Here is a 24,467-nt window from a genome sequence, read left to right as displayed (position 1 = left end):
ATAAACTGTAGAAATTCTCGCGGAAAACACATTTTATATCCAGATTGAGCAATGGAGCAACTGACATCAAAACTCAGTTTCTTCTTCCCCTTTGAAACATATGGTTTGGCCTTGGGCTTCGTTATAGATTGTGGAGTCACAGGTGGAGCATTTGGAGGATGCTCAATTTCATTAATGGAGCAACCAACATCAACATTTTGTTTCTTCCTCTTTGAAACATATGGTTTAGCCTTGGGCTTCGTTATAGATTGTGGAGTCACGGGTGAAGCATCTGGAGGATGTTCAATTTTATTAATGGAGCAACCAACATCAACATTTTGTTTCTTCCTCTTTGAAACATATGGTTTAGCCTTGGGCTTCATTATAGATTGTGGAGTCACGGGTGGAACATCTAGAGGATGTTCAATTTCATTAATGGAGCAACCAACATCAAAATTTGGTTTCTTCCTCTTTGGAACAAATGGTTTGGCCTTGGGCTTCGTTATTGATTATGGAGTCACGGGTGGAGCATCCGGAGGGTACTCAAACCATGACGGATCTCGGGTAGTTGACCACTCTTCTTTTGCTGGCATCTTCTTAATACTGCCCTTAGGACGGCCTTTTGGTGTAGCATCCTCCTTTGGTGGCTCCAATGATGAACTTTCAGTCGTTGCAAGTTCCATGAGCATCTTTATCATAGATCTCTGCTGGTCTTCAGAAGTCGATCCTAGTCGTTGAATAAATAAATCCATAGCTGGTTTGTAATCAACACCAATGGGATCACTAGCTTTCGGTTCAATAGACAACTTTTTCCAAAATTCATCAATTTCAGAAAGAGGTATTCTGCACCCTTTTTGTTTGAGTATCACTAGCTCATGCGCACATGGCAACCCGTGTGAAGTACACAAAGTGTGGTCGCAAACACTATCATCTACCCCAATGACATCTATACGTCTCATCTCTTCCAAAATCAAATCTAAAGCTCTCTTTGAAATAAATCCTTTGAGCTCACTAAAAAAACTCGTCATTGTGTTCGTGTTGAAATCTAGTTAAACTCCTCTCAAAAGAGGCTCTAATTTCGCTCATCTCAATATTGATAACTGGATGGATCAATTTTCACATTCCAAGAAAATCATGTTTGCATGTCCCCTTCAAGCTTGACTTCAGTCGAGCATGCAATCCTTCCACCCTATTCGTCATAGTGTTTCCATAGTGCTTTTGTTGGTCTATCCAGTAAGCAACAAATGCTTCTTTGTAAGGCAACCATGTTCTACGCAAATATTGGATGAGCACAAGATAGTCTTTAAAAGCTAATTCTATATAAGCAAACTTTCTCAAAAAACCCTCCTATGTCTTTGACTTTACCACATTAGTCCACATGGCACAAAGTTTATTTATGTTTTGCTCGTCACTGAGAATATTTTTTCCCATTTTCAAGACACATTGGGAAATGTGCCATCGACACAAGTGCTTCTTTGCATTTGGAAAGACTACATCGGATGCATTCTTCAAAGCTAGCTCCCTATCAGTCACAATCAACACTGGAACTTCAGGCATGAGTATCTCTCGAAACCTTTCCAATGCCCAAGTGTAGTCATACTCTTTTTCCTTTTCCATAAACACATGACATGCAGTGAACGTCATATTAGTCGATGTCACTCCTGCAATCTCTAACAACTTGAAATGATACTTGTTTGTCCTATACGTACAATCCATGAGAAAATTTTGGTTAAAAGTCTTAGCCATTTGGATCGAACCCGGATGGGCCCAAAACAATTCGCAAAACCTTATTGCTACCTTCTCGGCGTTTCTTCACTCCACATATCCATTTTCCCTTAACAATCTACCCAACTCTTGCAACTGTGTTCTATTTTCCATTTCATCAAGTCGATTCGTGTCTTTGCGTTATACATTTGTCTCATGGAGAATGAGTTTAATATATCTCTTGCTTTGACAGCATTCATGACCTCTTTTGGTTTGACTCCAACTCTACTCATCTCAGATACAAGAATCATTTCCATATTATTAAACCTTCCCATATAAGAGTGACCTTCCATAGTTTTTGCCATCCCATGATTATGACGACCACAATCAACTCTTAGTGTCCATCTATCTAAACTACCACGTTCAAAACACGCTTTTAATTTAAAAGGACAATTCATCTTTTTTGTTCCAATCTTTCTCACTGCCTTCTCGTTTGCTTCTACCTTTTTATGAGATCGAAATTTACCACCACGCTCACATATCAAAATAAGTCTAGGAACCTTCCCACCAATTGCATTTTGAGATTTCCCAGTGACGATAATAGCTCCCACTTCACTTCCTTTATGTTGTGTCCAATCAATCAAATCTTGACGACTATCAAATACCTATAAATCAATTTAAGTATTCATTAATCCATGGGTAAGAAGGTATTAAATCAAAAAAGTAAGTTTCAAAACATATATTCATCCATGCATACCATGTTGGTGTTAAAATGTTCGGTTTGATCTATGTAGTGCTCCTCCGAAAATGCATTTGAATTTTGTGAAGTCCGAAGTGCATCAATTGGTACCTCATTGTGACTGTATAGAGGATCCTATAACATTTACAGTGAATTATAATGTTAGCTAAAAATTTGTTACAAGAAAAATATGGGATATCTATCAAAGTAACTAAGAGACGGCCAAATTAGACTGTCTAATGCTTCATAAGTCGCTCCAGTTGGGGCGCCAGAGTCTTAGAAAGTTAGTTGGTCTGGGACGTCTCGAACGTAAGACTATTCCCATTTCCCAACACTCACTATTCAAATCAACCATTAAACGGAAGAGATCGTCTTTATAGATTGAGTTTGCATAAATATTTTGTAACCACATTTTGTACAAGTCGTCCTCATAATGATTTCATAATAAATTGATATTGGAATCATTATGAACAATAGTTGTATATGGAGTTACCTCGTCTTGGTCGCCATCTTGGTCACTTGATTGAAATTTCTCTTCATTAAATAGTTCATTTTTCACATTAAAAACATCATATGCCAATTCCATTTCACTCAATGTCATAAAAAAAAAATGAAAAACAAAAAGATGGGTTGTAAATAGAAATAGAACAAAAGAATTTGAAAAAGAAGATGAATATGTGTAAAAAAAGAAGAGATGTGTGGGTTAAGTTTATTTGGATTGGAAAATGAGAGGAGTGAAAAAAAAATGTGGGTTTAAGGAAGGTTTCTTGAGAGAGAGTAAAAAGACAAAACTTGAATAAAAAGACAAAAATTGAAATTTATGTGTTTTCACTTTTTAAGTGGAGTCTGCTCTAAGAGATTATTTGGGGACATATCTGGTATTAATTTTTTTTTTAAAATGGGGTTTGCCTTGAGATATATGGGGTATGTATATAGCAATTCCCTTAAGTTATGATGATTATGGGTAAGCAAGCTATTCTATATTTCTATATTTTGAAGCTAAAAATAATTGTATAATTATATAATAATATAAAACTGATTGACCGATTAAATCACCGATTAGCCAATTAATCGCATATCGCTCCTAGACCGATTACTTCTAAAGACCGATTTTAACTGCTTAGTTTATATGTTTAAGACATGCCATTCCAGCAGTCCAACAATTTGGATCATGCACGAAACTTTGTACTGAATTTATATAATGGTGTATTTGGAATAGAATGTAACCTACCAAGAGTCCAAGTCTCCAGGGCACGACTGAAGCCAAAAGAACACAAATTTTCTCTAGACTGTCCAACGAATATATAATTAATATTTTTAATTAAAGAACATATGAGACTCCTGATTCATGCATTTTAATTATTATTTTCTGAAATTGCCCTTGCAGACGTTAATATATCGAAATTGACATGATGCCTTGGTGATTCTCATGTCAGTATCTTGCCCAAGGAAAGGATACTAATTTATAAGTGAAGCATGATTGCATGAACCTCAACCATTTTACTTAACTACTATTTCACTTCACTGTCTTCACCTAAGATACTAGAGTTACAATGCCGACTTTCGTTTTCCATGGTTACAACTCAAACCTTTTCTCTCAGATTCAATGGCCACGCAGTCACAGAGATAGCAACTAACCCTCCGCCTTGTAAGAGTTGTAGGCCTTCGGTGAAGCAAAGGGATGAGTGTCTCCAATGCCAGGGACGACTTGGAAACTTAGGGAATGAATGGCGTCTGAATTGGCAGAACCAAGGGACTGGGTAGACCAAAGGGTGCAGAAGTTCTTATCTCCGGTATGAAACAGATAAACTTCTTTAACACTAGGGTCGAGCCCATTGTCAGGTACTTCAAACCACACAGTGGAGCTGACATCACAGGTAAGTAATTTGCCACGTTTGAACATGTAGAGCACATTGTCAGCAAAGGTGTGCTTACCCTTGGTGACGGCTGCTATGAGGTTTGGCAAGTGGGGAGCAGAGAGCCGCATCTCACTCTGAATATCAAACAGGTGGGTAGCAACCTATAATAAGTTGCTTCTGATCCTCGAGGTGGACACAGACTGTTGAATGTACTGGAAACTGCAGGTCTTGTCCGCACAGGGAGAGGAGGGCAGAGGACACCAGGTGTTATTAAGAGCGTGGATCGAAGACCTCCATCCATGGGGGAAGAAACCCACTGTTTCTGGTGTAGGAACCCATGACATAGATATTCCCGTCCACCACAGTGGCATTAGGGCAAGACTTGGATGTCAGCATCGAGGGAAGAGCCTTCCATGTAGGAGGATCATCAGCAGACATGATGGTGTCAATCACAAGGGCATCTGAGCAGGGTGGAGAGTCTACAATTCAAGACAACTTCTACAACTATCTGGCCAAAACACAGGATCGTTAACACCCCAACAACGGGTAGTGGGTGGCGGTTGGGTCCTCTAAGGCCACACTAGCAAACCCTCGGGGCTGAGCAGGAGGCATTTGGAAAACTGGACAGAGCCTCTGTTCTTCCTCACTATGAGGTCCTATCCTTTGCTGGGGTCGTCTGTCCCGTACCAATTGTGACAACACACTTTATCATTCATGACCGGTAGTAGTAGGAGTCCACACACGTAGAAAACCATCTTCTTCACACTATTAGTAACCGTTGTCATATTACTGGCCCAAATGGGGGAGGGATCCCTTAGGTTTGGTTTAGGAATACAGGAGACACACGATGAGGGCTGTTCTGAGCTAGGGATTTCTTTCTCTTCTTTTTCTTAAACCCATTAATGACTCGTAATTCATTTATAGGGGAAGACGGGAAGTGTTAATACTTAATAGTAACAAATGCCGCCTTTTAGAACATGAAGACCCCGGATGTTTCAACGATTTCGAATTACCAACACCTAAGAAAATGGTTTTCGTGAATCTTTGAGGCACTTTTGGTACTATTCAGTATTCACCTATATGGCAGGAATACAAGACAGTCGTGATATGAGCATTTCCGCATTTTCTAAAACAGCACCAATTCTGTAAAGCACATACCTTCATGAAGGGGTGTCCATCCTTGCCATCGATTGAACATTTCAAGCAGATGTCAAAGTCATCCAATCGCAGAAACACACATCAGATTATCCTCGTCAAATCATTTTGCTTTTGGTTATACAAGTTTAAGTAACACTAATTTGATTACAGATATCATTGATGTGTGACAAAAAGCTGACACTATTCTTCTGAACATTTACAAATTGTATAGACCTTACTACCTATCTTACATTCAACGCCATGGAATTTGGAGGTAAAACCAAGTTTTTGTACAGAACCCCCGTTGTTGCAGTATCTTTGTATCTCTTGCTTAGTCTTCCGTTTAACCAAGCTGCTCCTATCACCCATTGTCCAAGCTACTGATATATGGGGGCGTGGATCCTGAATTTAAAAACACATTCAAAGATCTAACATAGAACATGAAAGCATGCAAAGCTTATCACTCAGCAAGGTATTGATTGCACAAAAGAGAAGAGTTTATATACTGACATTAACCTAACCTTGTAAAATTCGGGAAGATTGTGTAGCCTATATATCTCATTGACGGCTTGAATCTGCTTTGTTATCTAAAGGCAAACGAAAAGTCAATTTATGCACACATTAGCAAAGATACAAAAAGGATGCAAGAAGTTAGAGAAAATTAGTAATATTGATCGTTTTCAACACAACCTACAACCTACAGATGCTGGACAAGAAGACAATTTACACGAAGAAGACAACTTAAGTTATCTAACAATTAAAGTACAAATGCTGGACAAGACCAAAATCACTCCAATTATTTTGGTCAGTCAACTTCCTTTTTTTTTAATTATGACAACTAAAGTTTCTGTACAAGACAACAAAGAATTGAAACTTGCGAAGAACGTTTTTGGCAGAATGCATTTTTTCATCTATTTTCTATGATTTTGTAGATGTAAATCTGTAATGAGGGCTGCATAAGATCCCATTATGGAGGGATATTAGTATATTACTGGTATTTATATAGACTTTGTTCTTCCCAGCGGTTGAAGCCTCCAAATTAGCCAAAAATAAAGACCTTCAATTACATAATGAAAATGTGAAGCACTTAAAAGTGATCACATAACTTCGATTTATACTTCAACCATAAAAGGGAAAACTTAAACAAGTCAATGTAAGGGGAAAAAATGGAAGAGACCCACTGACATGGTCCTAAATGATGTCATAGCATATTCAAATCTGTAAAACACAATGCAGTACCCCCATCTGTTCTGGGAATTCTAGGTCCCAACACATATCAGGACTATGCTTACACGTTATGAATTATCACTCAAATAGTCAGACCAATAACCCCATAAACCTTTCAAGAATAAAAAGTTGCAGGTAGGAAAAACAAATTGGTGCATTACCAACAGATCCTTGTTTCTTACAAGTTGACTACTGAAGCAAATAGGTGTTAAACAATTAAGTATGGCCAAAAAAGTCCCTTCACCTCCACATTGTATGAGGGCCACCTCTATGAACACACTCATCGCTTTGGTCTACCTAAGCAGCCACGTCTTTCTACCTGGCCTGAAGGCTAATATCACCAACCCCAATATGAATCCATAACCGCCCTCTTAATTTCTTGAGAAACAATCCTAAATGCTACTATTGCAGCCTGTAGGTGTAAAGTTATTATGCGAGTGAAAACTCACCTAGGCGACACTAGTGAGTTGCACCACCATTGATCGTGAGCAAAACAAACTGGTAATGGCTCATGTGTGGATACCTGGTACAAACTAAATTAGTCTACATAGCAGGTTTATGTTTAAGAGGGAAAGACTGTTCGCTGCAAAGGATGATCGATGGTATTATATACCCTAGTATAATATGCTATCATGGTGGAAGAAGAAAATGGGGATAGAATGGAGATTACGGAAGAAAGAAGAGAACCTGGGTACAGGATTGAGGTAAGATTCAGGCCTTGGTGGATTACAGTAGGGAGGAAGTGGTTAAGGAGAAACAAGCAACAGTAGAAGATGAATAATCCGATGAAGACAACTTTGGTGATAGGTACAGAGGAGGATGAAGAAGAAGACTAGACTGGTGGGGGATTGTGCTTGCTCCTTTTCTTTTTAATTTTGACTTGTAGTTACTGTAATTTTTTTACTATTTTCTTTATCGCTAAATTGAAGTATTTCATTATATCAAAAGAAAAATAGGTTGAGAAGACCTACAAGTACAATTGAAAACAAAATCCAAAAATAAAAATACACACACAAATGGCAAAACTCGTCAGACAGCCTGATCAAGAATCTCTAAAACATATATCCTACCATCTAACCACAAAATGCTCAAAATGTATGCTCCGATGGTCAATGAACACTTTATTCCAGTAACAAAGAAGACCCTTTATAGTAATAACGATCCTCTGGAAGTCCAATGCTTCACCCTCGAAACCTCTTCTGTTGTGCTCTGTTGAGATTGATTCCACCCATTTTCAAGGTGTGTCCCACCTATGTTCTATCCCCAAGCCTCCTCTCATCTCCATAAAATTTGCCATCTTCATAAGTTCGAGCTTATAGAGAAATTGACAACTTGGCATACTCCAATTATATATCCCACATAATCGCCTACACCTGGAGGAAAATGCCACTAGATGCCGATGAGTAGATCCACCACCCTGTTAGGTATTATGCAAAACACTTGGATTTACCATGGAAATAAGACCCTCGCCAAGACAAATGGTATCTAAACAGTACATGGTTGAACCCTTAACTCTAGAGCACAATGGACACATATTTGAAACCTGACCCTAAAATTCTTTTTTCTAAAATCCGCTCCAGTACTGCTGCACACCACCCAGAGAAAGCAATTCTGGTAGCCTATATTCCAGGACCCGGAAAACATGGATGGAACAGAGGGTGAAATAGAAAAACCTGGAAGAGAAAAAAACCATTCTCACTAAGGGTGCTATACCAACAAATCAGGATTTTGTCAATTTAGGACAACACATTCAAGTCTAGTCATAAGATATGCTAATCAGTCGATGACACCATCATTGGATTAGAAGCCCTGTGAATGCCAAGATTCCAAGAAATATTACCATCAGATCTAACGACGCATTCATTAAATTCCAACAAAAAAACGACGCATTTGGGAATGGTGCACCCACCCTTTAAGCTCTGATATATTATAATGTAGATTGAAGTGGCGGAAGCTACACTTAATCAAAATCTACACTTTGTAAAACCTTAAAAGTCTCACATTTATTAATAATCATTTAATAATTCATAACACACATAGATACAACTAAAACAACCCTTGAAACTCTAACTATAAGCCTTTATTGATACTAACCTTAGAAAACACAAACCAATAGAAACACGACATGTGTCACAACTAACTCTAATGTTCTATATCATATTAAACAATGTTCCATACTCCTCCTTAATAGGTCCGTCCCCTAACCAAAGATCTTCCCAAAACAAAATCTCGTCACTTACACCCAATTTATATCGAATGCCTTTCTTAAAGACGGGAGTAAAGTTCATAATACCCCTTCATATCCCGACCATAAGGATAATGAATAAGACCACTTTCCCACCCAAAAAGGGAACTCCCAAAGTACAATACAATGACTATCCTCCACAAACTCTCTCTCTCAAGACCAAACCTCCATAACCACTTACACAATCTTCTTTTCCATTTTTTCTATTGTGTGTTCTTAGTCCTTTCTTCTTCTTTTTTTTCTTTTTGTTTGGTATCAGGGTGTAATAGGGGTGATGGGTGGGGAATTTTAGTCTTGAAGAATTAGCTATTGGCTAAGATTCAAGGGTTGATACATTCTTTTTAATACATTAACTTTTAAGGCTAAGAAGAAGAAAGATTAGTACAGGAGTGAGGAGACCCAATATATAAAGAAATGTCAGCAGAGATCATGCATACCTTCAACTCCTATTACTTAAGATCTTGTACAATAGGAAGTTGGCATGTTTTCTATCACTTCCTTGCTAATGGTGTCCACCTCAGAGAAAAAAATGGGCTGAGGTGGCTTTCTGGGAGCATTCTTAAGTATAAGGGTGTGTTTGTTATGATGGAAACACTATGGAAAGGAAAGAAAATAAGAGTGGTCCACCTTTTCTATAGTTTTTAAGACATTTGTTTACCCATGGAAAGGAAATGAATTTTTCCATATGGAAACAAAAGGAAATTGATTTTTTCCATATGGAAACAAAATCATGGAAATGGAAAAGGTTTTCAGGTTTGTCCAGGTTAAACACATCTTATTTAAAATTATTTTTCTTTTCTCATTCCATTCTATAAAATTTTTTTGTGGTTAAAAAAAGAGTGTGTGTTTGTTAAATAGATAGATAGGGAAGAAACTAAAACTAATACACCCATGAACCCAACAATAAGGAAATTATTTAATTTCCATGTGTTTTAAACCTGGGGAAAGGGAAAGTAAAAACAAACATGATTATCATTTATGGAAAGGAATTTTACTTTTCTTTTCTGTATTAGTTACCAAGTTCCATTTATCCATTTCCTTTAAAATTATTTCGGGAGTTTCCATTCCATTCTATAAAACCATCCATTTTTTATTTCATTTCCTTTCCCTTGGGTAAAAATTTAAAAACAAACACTTTACCCTTTAAGTCTTATAACTTATCTATCTTCCCAAAAAGAAAGCGAAACATTATTATGATTGATAATTTTAGGGTTAATTAGTATCTATCTTCCCAAACTAGATAACATTATTATGATTGATTTTTAGGGTTAGATGGGAAATTAGGGTCTCCTCCCTAAATACACACAAAAAAAAAGTCAAAGTGGGTTGACCAAAATTTTTTGTGTGTATTTAGGGGGGAGACCCTAATTTCCCATCTAGTGGGGGGAAATCCTAATTGGCTCATCTAGTGGGGGGTAATACTAGTTCACCTATAATTTTATTTTGCTCGGTAAGAAAAGCTCCATTTAACACTTTTAAGGCGACTGAGTCTCGGTTCTATAAAGCAATGAGTTAGGCACTGAAGGCGTCTTGGGCTTTTCTTACCTGGAGAAAAAGAGAGAAAAAACATCTTGGATTTAACCATTTGAACGACATGATCATTTCCGGCTTCAAAACAACAAAAGACTGGCTATTCAGCAATGTTCTCTACTACATTTTTTTAAGGTACGGTGAGATATAGAACAATATGATCTTTGAAAGATTGAACTCTCGCAGTTAGATACTTAGATCAAGCACTTGCTGGGAAATCCTTGCGATATATATAAAGTCATAAACCAAAGACCAATTGTGCTATAAAAACATAGGGCTACAATATTGATGAAATTTTATTCCTCTAAAATAATAACTATTCAGGCTATCTAGTTTTTAATGAAAATAATGAGGCTATGATTGTTTAGAATAAGATCGTAATGACTTGAAATTTAACATCATCAAAATCAATCTTGTAATTGATAGTCAATAAAACAAAATCCGGCGACATAATTCCATGCCTGAAATTTCAATAGCTCGCAGTGCCTTTATAATTTGGAGCAACAAACTTGTTAATGCTTTGGGATGAGTCAGTGTTACAGTGTTTTCATATGTGCTCTGACGTGCATCCATCCAGCTTATACATTTCTGCCATATGCGTCCAACCAATTAAATGTTTCACTTCTTGATTAATCTCAACACGTCCCCCACGAGGTGTAAAGAGCCGGTTACAAGGACCTGCAGTTAAACAACCGAATGATTCATAGATGTAACAAGAATGCTAAAAAGAGCGGATCACTGAAACCCACAGAGCAGCAGTAATTTACTTCAACCTTTTTTTTCTTTAAGTAGTGGTGCTATCCAGTGCTTGATACATAATTCATCTCTCATATTATATGCATGCTTAACGGCTTATATTTTTAAAACAAATTAATCCAGGGGAAATTTGAGTCTCTCACCATCCAATTTGTTTAACACTTGGAGAGCAAAGGTATGTCTAAATACTATCAAAAGTTCAACAGTTCAACACCATCAATTAACCAAATCAATAAGATGAAAATACTGAAACATTCATTGAGAGAAGGAAAAAAGTACCTGAAAACGAACAGAGCGATTTTGCTGAGCACTGTCCCTGAGCCATTTAATAGCTGATGGGAGGGAAGAAAACACTGAACTTGTCTCACTCCTGATGCTATTTGAAGCATCTTCTATAGCTTCTTCACGGATAGGGTCTGCAGCTTTTTCATCCCCTCCTATTAAGCGAAGGAACCCATCAATATCAAGCAAACAGATAGGAAATTTACCATAAAAAGGTGGTCCTCATGTATACTGGATGAATAACATAAACAGAGAAAAGGTTAACTGAGAATCACTTGACAATAGAAATAATTAAAAGTATTCTTATCACTTTGCTTCGGGAGAATTTGTAAAGGAATTATAGATTAGCAAAAACATAACAATCTTAGCCTCCCTGACCTTGGATTGTTTTGTCTCCACAAACAAGGTTTTCCCACACTCTTTGAAGTGTCAGCTGCCAGGAAAGGTCAACTTGAGAATCATTTAGAGGTAAAGCATGAGAGCCAACCTTGTGATAAACTGATTGGTTTGGCACAAAAAGGGCCTTCTGGAAGTGAACTCCTGCAAAAAGGAAGTAAGAATTACGCAATCCATATGACTCTTCTCTCGACTTTCAAAGTCTACCACTGTAGATTTACCCCAAAAGCATAATATAAAATAGGGTTAACTAGTATTACCCCCCCACTAGATGAGCCAATTAGGATTCCCTCACCCCCCCCCCCCCACTAGATGGGAAATTAGGGTCTCCCTCCTAAATACACACAAAAAAAAAGTCAAAGTGGGTTGACCGAAATTTTTTTGTGTGTTTAGGGGGGAGACCCTAATTTCCCATCTAGTGGGGGGGAAATCCTAATTGGCTCATCTAGTAGGGGGGTAACACTAGTTCACCCTATAAAATAACATGGGTTACGTAACTAAAGAAAATTCTAATCATGCAATCTAGTTTACTAGCAATGATAACCAAAATTTATTTCATTTTATTTTTTTCAAAAAGAAAAGTTTTAACTTGACAGTCCCGAATGACTTTATTCATCATACTTATTAGCTCAGACTAAAATGATTCAAAAGTTTGTTTACATCTTACACAAAGTTTATATCAGACACCCAAGACGGGAACTTAGAAATGCCAGAGTCCTGTTATTTCTTTTTCTTCTCCTTTAATATTAATTCCCCTGTAACAATGTACAAAAATTGCAAACTATTCATGACACCATTTTGTTTAGTAAAATTAAGTTATGCACAGATGTACAGGAGAGAGAGAGAGAGAGAGGTGCAAGAATTCATCAGATTTTGCAGCTAGTATCAGCTGCAAAAACTTGATGAAACTACTTCCTCCATTTCTAAGTGTTTTCTGGTTGAGTCTTTGTTAAAAAGATGAAGAAACCCTGGTGTAAGAAAGTAAAAAATTATATGTTGTCTCATGTAGCTGAATTTTTATGCACCATACCAAGTTGGTCAGGATTTCCTAAAATTTGCTCTTTGGCTTAGGGCAGACCACCCCCAGAGCATTATATATCTGTTTCTTACCAGTAATACCATCACAGAACAAAACCCATTCCTCAGCATCTTTAGAACTCAAAAAAGAAGTGAGGTTTTGTGCCTTCGCCAATTTCCATTATCATTGACAGGTGCTACTCTTACATGAATGGCTTACCCCCATCTACGCCATCCCTACCTACTGAGTGATCATCAGTTATCCCAGACGCTTCAACTAAACTCAAGCTGAATCATTTTTAAAAGGCTGGAAATGATTTTACAGGAAGAACAAGTGGTCTTGCCTTTTAATGGCACGTAATAACTGTCATATATTACATATAGTCTGCCAGAGAAGTTCATGTTAATTACCATGATGAGCACATGCATTGATCAGGCGTGGAAGAAGAAGCTGAGGATCCCGAACTGGCATGCAATTGAACAGAAGTACCTGAAGTGTTTTTCTCAACAATCTCAGTCAACACTCGTTGATGTCTTGAAACAAAAAGCATATGCAAATATTTTTATACAAATACATGGATACATAGTAATGTGCACATACATACAACTTATTTCTTTGCTTTTAGTTTACTAGTCTTACTTTTGTGGAGTCTTTTCTTAAATTAGCTTGCAGCTGTTCCTTTGAGCCATTGTGCTGTTGAACATCCTCTCGGGTAGCAACAGAAAACCACCTTCCACACATATCCATACTTTCGGGGCTATGTGCCCCATCTAGATAGAAAACTAGATCCCCGGGTCTGTCCATACATAAATCGGTTACAATCTGGGCCCGCCCTTCAAAGCTGGTGTTTGCAAGCCCTCTCACAAATTGCTCAGGTAGAGAGCTCTGTTTCCAAGTGCAGAACGATGAAAAATGTCAATGTTCGAATGAATGAGTATAAAAGAAGATAATAAAGATTTAATTATATAACTTACAGTCTGGTCCAGATACATGCCTTCAAGATGGCCAGTCTTTTGAAGCCATGTATGACATAGGGCAATAGCAAGACCTGCATTTAGGTACTGATGCTCACCATGAAGCCCAAGTTGTAAACCATTCAGCAAGCTGATATCCAAAGGGATTGCAACTTGTAGAGGCACCTGTGCCCAGCATGATGTTATACAAAGTACTCAATCTAAAAAAGTGTAGCCTTAATTTGTGACTTCACAACAATAAGACTGGTCTTACTTACAAAACGAATGACAATTGCTAGATCGGTTTAAGCTTTAAAAGTTATACCTAGATTTAGTCTAACTAGTTACTTATATATGTGAGAGTTTTGCTATCATACTTGAAGTCTTATACTGATTTTCCCAGAGGAAGCTCAGGACATCAACAAATACGGTTCTGGCATAGTTGAAATGTTTCCTTGGGGAAGATATCTAGCCAATCTTGGTTAGAGTTGAACTCTTTGTTAACGATTTTAATCCTACTACGACTGAATTATCCGTGCATTTGTCCTACTAGTACTAACTTAAAGTTAGGATCTGTGGATGTTATAACTTCAACTTATTTCACTTGGACTTTACAGGCCAAAAATTATATCATAGTATTCTTAGCTGTTCCAAACTTTCATCAATTAGAAATCTATTTACCCAGTTCATTTTCATAGGCAATGATAACCTGCAACTCTCTCTTTCCTATCTAAATTTGAAATTATTTCATCATCAAAAAGAGGCAATATATTCAATCTTTTCCTTGAGAATAATAGAAAATTATGGCATAGCATAGTATATATATATATATATATATATATATATATATATATATATATATATATATATATATATATATATATATAAATAAGACAGAATTGTACATCAATTTATGTTTCGGACAAAAACTTTTCAATGATTCTGCTACAATTATTTTCTGGGTGTAACCCTATTATTATTATGTTACTACTACTAGTAATAATATTGTCATTTATATTTGTGTGTGTATGTGTGTCTATATATATAGTCACAGAGAGAGTACAATTTTAAGGATTGTAATAAAATAATAATAACAAAAAATATTGATAGTAAGAATAAAAAATAATAATAATACTAGTAATAACAAGAACAAAAATAAGTCGTTATTTCTTCTAAAACGATACAAATCATATCTGTTTGGTAGGTTGAACCATTGAAGTACCACAGCAATTCGACTTTCAAGTAAATATACTTGTATAAACATGAAAAGTTGCTCCCAGACACCCAGGGAAAAGACATGTGAGACATGAAGTGAGAAGAAATGAAAAAGAATAAAAAAAATATAAACAAATAAAGCATACAGTACAATTTACATTTAATTGAGAAGCCTTCTTCTCCAGAACAGACATTGCTTCTTCAGGTTGAGGGACTGTAAAGGCTGGAACTCCTTGCTGCATAAAGAAAAGTAGGAAAAGAGATGCAGAGAGTTGAATGATTTTCTACATACAATTGTGACAAACCAAACAAAGAAGTTCTAAGAACACCTTGAATATACCAGCCTTCTCACCAGCAATCTGTCCGAGTGTGTTTCCTATTTAAAGGAAAAAGAAAAACATCATCACTTGCTAGACAGAACTGATTCCTGCAATAAGGTACTTAAAATTTTTGGAAGAGTCCAGAGTTGATGTTTAGGCACTTAACGCTACAAAAGTTAGCGAGAGGTCTGGACAACAATTCACCCATCAGGGAGGGGGTGTCTACGGATTGAAGTTAAGTAAAAACAAAACATATACATAATAATAAAAAGAAGAAAGAAAATGTTGTCTAAGGATTGCCAAACAAAGCAGATTCCACACACACACACACAAAAAAACTATCAGTATATACATACTATAAAAGTGTGTATGATTGGTTGATCAGAAACTACTGTTGTAACCTGTTCATAGGAAACAGCTTTTAAATCTGATTTCATGTCAAACTAACTTTCCAGCAAGCAAGCAAACATCTGAACAATAATTATGCAAGAAATTCCATAAAGATATAGCCATACCAAGAATCTCCATGTGGTCAAACCCAAGGGAAGATATTCCACACACAATAGGTTCTTGCACCTGTAAAGTAATCCATATTAACCCATGCCTAACAAACTCCAAATGACAATAGCTGTCTTCTTTGATCCTCCTTATTTGTAATACTTATTAGTTACCTACCATCAGCTCAAAATAAGGATCATTTACATAATAGTATTATAACAAATGAATTTCTCCATTTCTCACAAGAAGAAGTAAACATACCACATTTGTCGCATCAAATGTGCCTCCCAAGCCGACCTCCAAAATAGCAACATCTACCTGCTTTAGGGAAACAATTACATCAGCATAATGCTATAGTTTATCACAACCAAGGTTTACATACGGCCATTATAGCAGAACAAAGGGCAAGAACGATAACCTTATGATCATTACAATCGATGTTATATGGTAGGCACCCCGAAGGGAGTAGCGGAAAGCAAGTGGTGGAAAGACTATTGAAATTTGCTTTTCTAAAATCCAATAAGGAGACTGGAACTAGACTTAAATAGCTAAAGTTTTGCTACTCAGAAATTTGATAGAAGTAGCTACTAGCTGACTTAAAACACACATATGGGAAAAAGAAACATAAAACATTCAAAGTAAACAAGCTTAATGAACATCATGTGAGTGGCATGCACACTGGCCAAAGTTATTGTTGAGTGTCTTCAAAATTATTGTTCCCTGCCTGGTCAGTCTGTAAACTAACAAATCATCTGAATTACATTGACACAGGTACAAAGTGTCGGACACAGAGAAATACCAAAAATTGAGGTATATCACATACAAATGTGTGTGTGTGTGTGTGTGTGTGTGTGTGTGTCGGACACGTACATTCCATGTATCTAAATATGGTGTGCCCATGTAACATACCAAATCATATGTTCTCTTTAGTCATAACATTCCTAAGAATATATACTTCTTGAGTAAAATCCTTAAATTACCCCATGGTTCTCCTGCTAATAACAAATATTTAGGAATTACCCCCTTAAGCCTTCGAAAATCAGTTCTAGAAATATAATTAATAAGATTAAAGATAAACTTAAAAACTCGAAGAATAACTTTTTGTCTCAAGCAGGAAAAAGTACACTTATTAAAAGTGTAGCTGCTGCTATTCCCACATATACAACTAGTATAACTGCTAGCAGTGGGGAGTGAGCGGAGAGGAGAGGAGGTGGAGAGTGAGAGAGGGAGAGGGAGGCGAAGGGAAGAAGGGATGTTTGAGGACAGTCAGACGAAAACCGGGTCATTTGACATTTTTGGGCACTTGGAAAAAGTTGGGCCAAGATCGTTCGCTCCGCTCACTCGATGACTAACATATTCCGAAAAGAAGACTCTCATACTCTTGATTAACTTAATCTCCATTTCTGGTGGGGTGACCTAGTATGCAAAGCAATTTGCCCTGCTTGCATTTCTCAATGATTTCTACTGTGATCTTAAGGAGACTCAAAACTGAGACCCTGTTGCAATGTTCAATGCTTCTCACAGACCTTCTTCAGGTGTGGTGCAATCCACACCTTGAGTTGTGTGATCGATTTATGAGAATAATTTCCATAGGGACACCAATTTAATTGGTAACAAACTCACAAGTCATGATTCATCTCTTGCACTCCAGCCACTCCAGCACTCACCTCCGTACTTGTAAAAAATCCCAACAAAGACAATAAAGAATAAAGTCCATGTCACCATAGCCCTAACCTCTCACTAATCCTGGTATAGCAAATATATTCCATCCACCAGTGATGCCCCTCCAAAGTGTAATCCCATAAGGATTTCTAGGTTCCTTTACCACCCATCTCTCTCCTCCCCCATACTTATCCACCGCCACCTTCCTCCACAACTGTTCCTCCTCTCCCCGACATCTCAAAAAGCCACTTGCCCAACAAAGCAACATTTTGAGTGATACATACTTGCAACCCAAACCACCCTCTTCTTTTGGAACCATTTGATAGTCGGGATGTTCTTTGAATTGTAAAATGGCTTTAATGCAAGCTTTGCAAGTTCTAAATCCCGATGTATATCATCAACCATGACAAGGCTGACTATGCAGATGCCCTAACAAATCGTTGGAATTATTCTAGGTCCTGGTAATATCTTTAATTGGACGGCCTCCACTCACATAAGCAGGATTGTTTATCTGGTTTTTAAAGCAGACCGACCTAGTCATGATTGCATGTAGGAATAGGACTAAGGTGGCATCCTTTTCCACCCTTGTGTATTTTATTATCAATACAAAGAAAGCAACTTATTGAGTCAATCATTCAATAAAATTAAATCGAAATGAAAAAAAAGTGGAAAAATCAAAAAAGTTGTAAACAGGACCTGCTCTGCAGCGAAAATCTTAAAGGCCAACAGTGCAAGGAAGCGGAAAAAAGTAGGCATTGGTACATCCTCAGTAGTTGTTTCCTGTACATAGACACAAAAAAAAAATATATATCACAATAGATTGATTAAATAATGAGCAAAAAATTGCTGGAAAACAAGCATAATAAATAAAAGCACCCACTCATCGAAAAAGCAGTCCATAATAAAAAGGAATTAATTTTCTAATGTAATTGGTAATATATGAAACTAAACAAAATTTGGAAGCGGTTACCTTGAGTTTGTTGAAACACCACCAGAAGTGTGCCAAAAATTTGTCTTGAGATATTTCAAGTCTGCAAAATCAGCAAAGATGTTTCATTTCCTTATGTGTATGTCTTTTGCTAAAAAAATGAAGCATAAACATACCCGTCCAATCTAAACCTCTCGCGAATATCAATGAGGTGAGGAGAAGTAAAAAGGCCAGTGCGGAAGCCGCAATTGCGCAATATAGATTCCGTAAACGTGCATGTTGATCCCTTTCCTTTAGTGCCAGCTACATGAATAATTTTCATCTTGGTAATAGCCTCATCCAACTCCAAAACCTACAAATTTGAGAGCCCTATATTAGATGGTATCTTAAAAAGATTAAAAATTCCACATCATCATCAGGTACCTTAATGTAATCATATAAAAGGTCGAATCGGTCACCCTTGTTGGATTTATCTGCTCGGGAACGTTTCGTAATCAAAGAGGATAATGCCTCCAACGCTTCCTCGTAACTAGATACTTGTTCTATATACTCAAAACAAAAAACAAACAAATGAACTTGTAGTTATAGTATTGCATTATAAATGAACATATACATTTACTCATATTCTACCTCCTTGCATGTTGAATCAATCGACTCCTTGAATATTATTATGAATGGATAACAATGAGAGACGATATAGCTAGACTGTGGGACCTACATCACCAACTCACTGGGTCGGGTTATGAAAAATCAAAATCCGAATCCGAACCGAGAAAACTATAAAAATTAATTAATTAAATAATAATTTTGATAAATATATACAAAATTAATTATAAATATTATTAAAATGTTGGGTGATAAATAAAAGTAGCGGGCCTTGAATTAAAACAAAGAAATATAGAAAAGCGTCTGGGTGGTGTAGTCGGTTATCACGCTAGTCTCACACACTAGAGGTCCCCGGTTCGAACCCGGGCTCAGACATCATATGTGGTTGTTTTTGGCAACTCGGTCAAAAACATCCATGATCCATATATAAATTTTTGATTAGAGAGAGAGAAAGAAAAGAAAATGGATTGGGGAAACGTGACAGCAGAAGATCTGATGGACGCATTGAGAGAAGTAGATTGGTCGTCACCGCCACGTCCGCTAACCGAATTCTTCTCCAGATTTACTTTACCTCGTTCTATTTCCAGATGGAACAGCCGTCTCAAATGCAATCTTTACTAGTAATAATATTATATTTTTTTTCTCTTCTTTTAATTATATATTTTCTTTATTTGATGTTTGTTTTTGATGATTAATTGCAGTTACCGGACTAATTACTTTATCATGCTCATCTTTATTCTTGGTAAGACCTGCTGTTCTATATTCTTTATTTCTTTATTATTTATTGGGGATGCCTAATTTGGTCATTTGTTTTCCAGGAATTGCGTTTTTGAGGAGGCCGATGGCTATTATTGCTGCCATCTTCACTGCCCTAAGTATCGCGTTTCTCAATGACAGGTTAGCTTAAATGGTTTTATCGTATGATTAAAATTTCCTCCAACCTTTTCACCATCCAACTAATCATGCACTGTTTTACATACAAAAATGATAATAAAAAGTATATTAAAACCTCATTAACATCCTAGTAGTTTTTTCATGATTCAGTTTTATGACTTTTATCTCATTTCCTTGCATCTTGTACTTGGGGTTTCACTTACGAAATTCCTTCACTCCATGATTCGTTTCTCACCATCACCTTTCCTTGTTAATTAAGCATTCATCCTTTGCAGGTTTATCGTTCTTCAGAATTCATTATTGTTTCTTTTAGGATTACGTGTTTGCTTACATGTTGTTTTTTTTTATGGTTGAAGTTATTAGATCTGAGAGGCCTGGCCTGTATAGAAATATATTATAGAAATCCATGTGAACGTATTTCAACACCTACACTTGTATCGGACATGTTAACACAATTTAAGATATTGCTGAGGTTTGAGGATCCAAAGTTAGGGGTTTTTAACCGGAGTGAGCAGTCGAGTATTGGAGATAACGTACTTTTAACTCCTGATTTATTTCGAACCAGTTTAGAAGGATGAGAATAACAGAAATATCTGCTGTTATCTCTCTCTCATGATTCAATTACTTTCTTATTATATACAAAGTTTCTGAGAATCGTAATTACAGTTTTGCAGTTTCTTTTAATGAGAAGGTAACGAGAACAGTGAGACAGTTTTCTCCGCATTTAGCTGCAAAAATGAGGCCTCCTATGGCGTAAGTTAGTTTATTCCCTTCTTCTTATTCTTAAAAACAAATTGCATTGCTGCTTAAATGATTATTTTCTTTGCAGCCCTGTTATTCGTGGACGCCCATCAGCTAAAAGAGCTATTCATATATGTGGAAGGCCGCGTTGGATGTTTGTGCTGTTGTTTGCAGCAGGTATATGCAGACTCTAAAGCGAGTGCTCATTCTTTATATTGTAGAGTTTGACTCAAGTGTTACTTTTTAAGTAGAATACTCGTATTGCTTTCTGATTGGGACTTTTTTCCTTAACTTGCAGCCAGTTGCATCATCTGGTTCACTTCGTGCCGTCTCCTTACTGTACTGTGGGCATTTATTATTGGTCTTCTAGGTAAATTCGATCATGCTTCTTCAGTTTTTTTGACACCTTTATTTCAAATTTGTTCTTTATGGTTAGCTGATTGCTTCATTTATTTCCCAGCCACTATTCTTCATGCAAGCTTTAGAACACCTAACCTAAAGGCACGCCTGAACACCTTCCGCGAAGAATTTCGTGCAGTTTGGCGCAATTATAGTGACCTTTGAGCGGGTGATGCTTATCATGCGGCTTGTAAGATGTGAGTATATCTGTTATCTGCCTGTTTGACTTGGAAAACTGTTTTGTTATGATGTATAATGATTTGTGTAGTTTCATCAACTGTTTTGTTACTTAAAGATTTAAAGATATTTGTTTCTAACCTTCTTTAGGGGTTATTTTGTGTAATTATTTGTTCCAGTTTCTTGTTTTGGCTGTAGCTGCATCATATATTTAAATGTTATTTTTATAATTGTAGTCTGAATAGTGGTGTACTGTGTCCTATTAATCAAGCCTTGGGAAGTTGGGCCCAAGGCCTTGGGTTTGATTGCCACCAACAAGGGTAGTCGAAGAATGGCTTGACGAGATTGATAAATGAATAAATGTTATACTAGGCCCAGCATTAAACTCATCACATTCTTTATGCATGTAGTAACAAGAGTTCCTGGGGTTTATATCTGAAGGAAGCTCCAACCACAATTTTTAGGCTCACATTGTTTAAACACATCGTATGTAGGAGGATGGCGCGATCTGACAGCAGGCGACAAACAATATAAGTCCACCTAGCAAATTAGGGCACCCTAATTTTGGTTATCATCTTCAGAACCAATCCGTGCTGACCATGCTGCCATTGTCTTTTTTGAAATGGGGATGCTACTCATCTTCTGAAAAGGAGGTACTGTTGATAAAGGAGTAAATAAGAAAAAGAAGAAGAGAGGTGAAGAGGAAACGTAGAAATAAAGCAAAGAGGTGAAAAATGGTGTTGTTGTGGTGGTGTTGAACGCTTTATGGGTAGGCTACTAGTTGAATACATTAAACATTTATCTTACTGACTTTAGAGTAGGATGTGTATTCACACAGTATATAATCCAATTGGTTAACAGCCCTTTTCGGCATCATGGGGGTGACAGTGGTTGCTCTCTCATACAGAATCCCTTTCACTCCTATTCTTTGGAAAATTCTATATCTGGACTGGGAATACCAATATGTACAACATAGAATGAGGTGGTTGGGGTGGCAATATGCAATATTGTTAAAGAGAATATTAATAGTTTTTTTAGGGATGTCAATATGTTTTCAGGACATTTTTTTTATCGGTAAAGTACAGTTTTTCAAGACATGATGGATAGATCTTTTTCTTAAGAAGAAAAACCAATACCGGCATTCACTAAATACCTTGTTTAAGATATGATGGAGAAGACCTTTGCAATCTATCTTGGCATCTTTGTGGTAAATATTATGTTAGGGCTCCAAAGAACCCTTGAACTGAAGAATGAGGTGGGGTTTCAACTTTTAAAGTGACAGAAAGAGGTGGGAGGGGATCATTTTGTCATTTAGAGGTGATGGTATCTATCTTTTCATAGAGTTGTACGGGTGCGAACTGACCCAGTTTTAGCTTACTATGTTGTATTTCATTGAACGCTATTGGTCAAGTTTCTAAATGTCAAATTTTATTGAAGCGACAAGAAATTAGGTTTAAGTTGATGAAACTTTATATGACATGATTTCCAAGCTTCCTTTTTCGGTCCATGTTCTCACTACAATAGTATCATTTCTGTTTGTATGTAATTTCCTTTTCTTTTTCTATGTAAAAGTTTACTTCCATACACGAATTTATTATTTTTCTATTTTTTTTTTTCCAAAAAAAAAAAAAAAAATGTGAAATGAAAATTATTAAAAGGGATGAGAATATGAGATTTTGATGTTAGATGGTAATACTGGCATGTGGCATTAAAGACAAGACAAGCCAAGAAGAAAAACTGAAAAATAATGGTCTTAGACCATTCAAATAGATATTTGGCATTGTTATTGCCATTTCTGCATTTATGTGGTTTTTCATTTTCGAAGAATAGATTGTCAATATTCATTAGCAATGGAAAACCTGATATATTTGAGAGTAGAAATTTGCAGAATCCAATATGGTCTGTTTACATGGGCAGGCATATAAGTTGGGTTTTGGAAGTCTCCCAAATCCCCACCACCACCATACCGGCATTCACACATACAAAGACCTTTCAAATTTGTCTGTCTCTTGTGACCGGCAATTAGGGCAAGTACATTAGTTACTCTCCGTATGGACCAAATGTGTTGAGACCATTTTCTTGTGGAAGATAAAAGCCTGGCATTAATGATTTGAGTAATTTACAAGATATTATGTTTCTCTTGTATTAAGCAACCTATTTTCATTAAATAGTCTATTACTGATTGATGTTTTTCCTTTGTGTAGGGATTCTTGTGATGTTCTGATGTCAACTTAATGTTGTACGGTTGTACCTTCTGATGCTATTCGCTCAAACAGTCATGCTCCCAAGCAGTTCATCTTCATGTCAAAGCTTTTTATTGAATATCTGGAAATGGATAATTCTGTACAGACGAAGACCTTATTGTAAATCATTTGTGATCTTGACTCTAATACAAGTGTCTAATGAAACCAAATCGTAAACGTTGTAAGCAAAAATACTGTTGGGTGGGTGTCTGCAGTAAGCTGCAATGCTTTATACACCTGAAATTTTTTATGTGTTTTTATCAATTAAAGTAGAATCCTGTTTCGTCCACAGTTCACGTTGTTAAGTCATGTTGAAGGTGATTGCAGTAATTGCTATACTTCCCGTTTTGTAAGGGCGTGTCTTGATGTTAGCAGTATTGAACTTGTGTGTGAATCGTTCTGTGGCGGCAACTTTGATATCAGGAGGGCATTCTGCATTTTTTTCCCTTCTGTATCTGCTGAGTTTCTGAGAGGGAAAAAAACCAAAAAAATTCCACAATGGAAGTGTCACTGGTGAATGAGCTCGTGTGTTGTCGCCATTTGGCAGTGTGTATCCCTACCCGCACGACTTTGCTGCATGAATAACTCAAGCAGTGTGTATGCCTGGAGTTGTTGGGGATGCTTGGTCCGACTGTATGAGCGCCATTCTAAAATTTAATAGTCCTTTTCCGTCTTGTTTCAAGTCCCGTTGGGGTAATTAATGGGTCTCCACAGTACTATATCTTGGAGGCAACAAACAGTTGACATTATCCAGAAACCATATCACTCTGCCCTCGACATGATATGAGCCAACGACATCACTATTTCAGCTCCCAGCTCTTCTGTAAGTAGCACGCAGAGTTTCTTCCCTAATATCTGTTGCAGCTGCTCCTTTTCTTGTGACCCTGTTAAAACTTACAAGCACCATGAAAGGATCCACTATTAGTATTATCTGTATAATGGAGCAAGCAGCTTTCTCT

At 36.9% G+C, this 24,467-nt stretch overlaps 2 protein-coding genes, 1 long non-coding RNA gene and 1 other non-coding gene across 4 annotated transcripts; 2 read left to right on the top strand and 2 right to left on the bottom strand.

The window, feature by feature from the left end:
• Positions 1–5,525: 5,525 nt before the first annotated feature.
• Positions 5,526–7,234, bottom strand: LOC147486751 (uncharacterized). Its single transcript, XR_015203090.1, has 3 exons — positions 7,095–7,234; positions 5,940–6,005; positions 5,526–5,820 (listed from the first exon to the last, which is right to left on the bottom strand). It is a non-coding gene; the product is annotated as an uncharacterized LOC147486751 (long non-coding RNA).
• A 3,577-nt stretch (positions 7,235–10,811) lies between these two features.
• Positions 10,812–19,229, bottom strand: DFB (DHFS-FPGS homolog B). The gene is made up of 15 exons (XM_086572336.1): positions 19,079–19,229; positions 18,872–18,990; positions 18,625–18,800; positions 18,491–18,551; positions 18,217–18,300; positions 16,120–16,176; positions 15,876–15,936; positions 15,370–15,416; positions 15,199–15,276; positions 13,847–14,011; positions 13,512–13,757; positions 13,283–13,361; positions 11,837–11,998; positions 11,456–11,613; positions 10,812–11,098 (listed from the first exon to the last, which is right to left on the bottom strand). The coding sequence occupies exons 1-15, from the start codon at positions 19,086–19,088 to the stop codon at positions 11,039–11,041; spliced, it is 1,563 nt and encodes a 520-aa protein (XP_086428462.1). The 5' UTR covers positions 19,089–19,229; the 3' UTR covers positions 10,812–11,038.
• A 104-nt stretch (positions 19,230–19,333) lies between these two features.
• On the top strand, positions 19,334–23,799 carry LOC147486748 (PRA1 family protein A1-like). Its single transcript, XM_086572337.1, has 8 exons — positions 19,334–19,674; positions 19,756–19,796; positions 19,873–19,951; positions 20,615–20,701; positions 20,778–20,866; positions 20,988–21,059; positions 21,150–21,285; positions 23,470–23,799. Exons 1-7 carry the CDS (start codon positions 19,517–19,519, stop codon positions 21,251–21,253), a joined length of 630 nt encoding a protein of 209 aa, XP_086428463.1. The 5' UTR covers positions 19,334–19,516; the 3' UTR covers positions 21,254–21,285; positions 23,470–23,799.
• Positions 19,356–19,429, top strand: TRNAV-CAC (transfer RNA valine (anticodon CAC)). Its single transcript has one exon. It is a non-coding gene; the product is annotated as a tRNA-Val (tRNA).
• Positions 23,800–24,467: the final 668 nt, after the last annotated feature.

Source organism: Coptis chinensis, chromosome 7, assembly GCF_015680905.1.
Source record: "Coptis chinensis isolate HL-2020 chromosome 7, ASM1568090v1, whole genome shotgun sequence".
Taxonomy (NCBI): domain Eukaryota; kingdom Viridiplantae; phylum Streptophyta; class Magnoliopsida; order Ranunculales; family Ranunculaceae; genus Coptis; species Coptis chinensis.
Note: the sequence above shows the minus strand (reverse complement) of the source record. Positions and strands in the feature narration are given on the sequence as shown.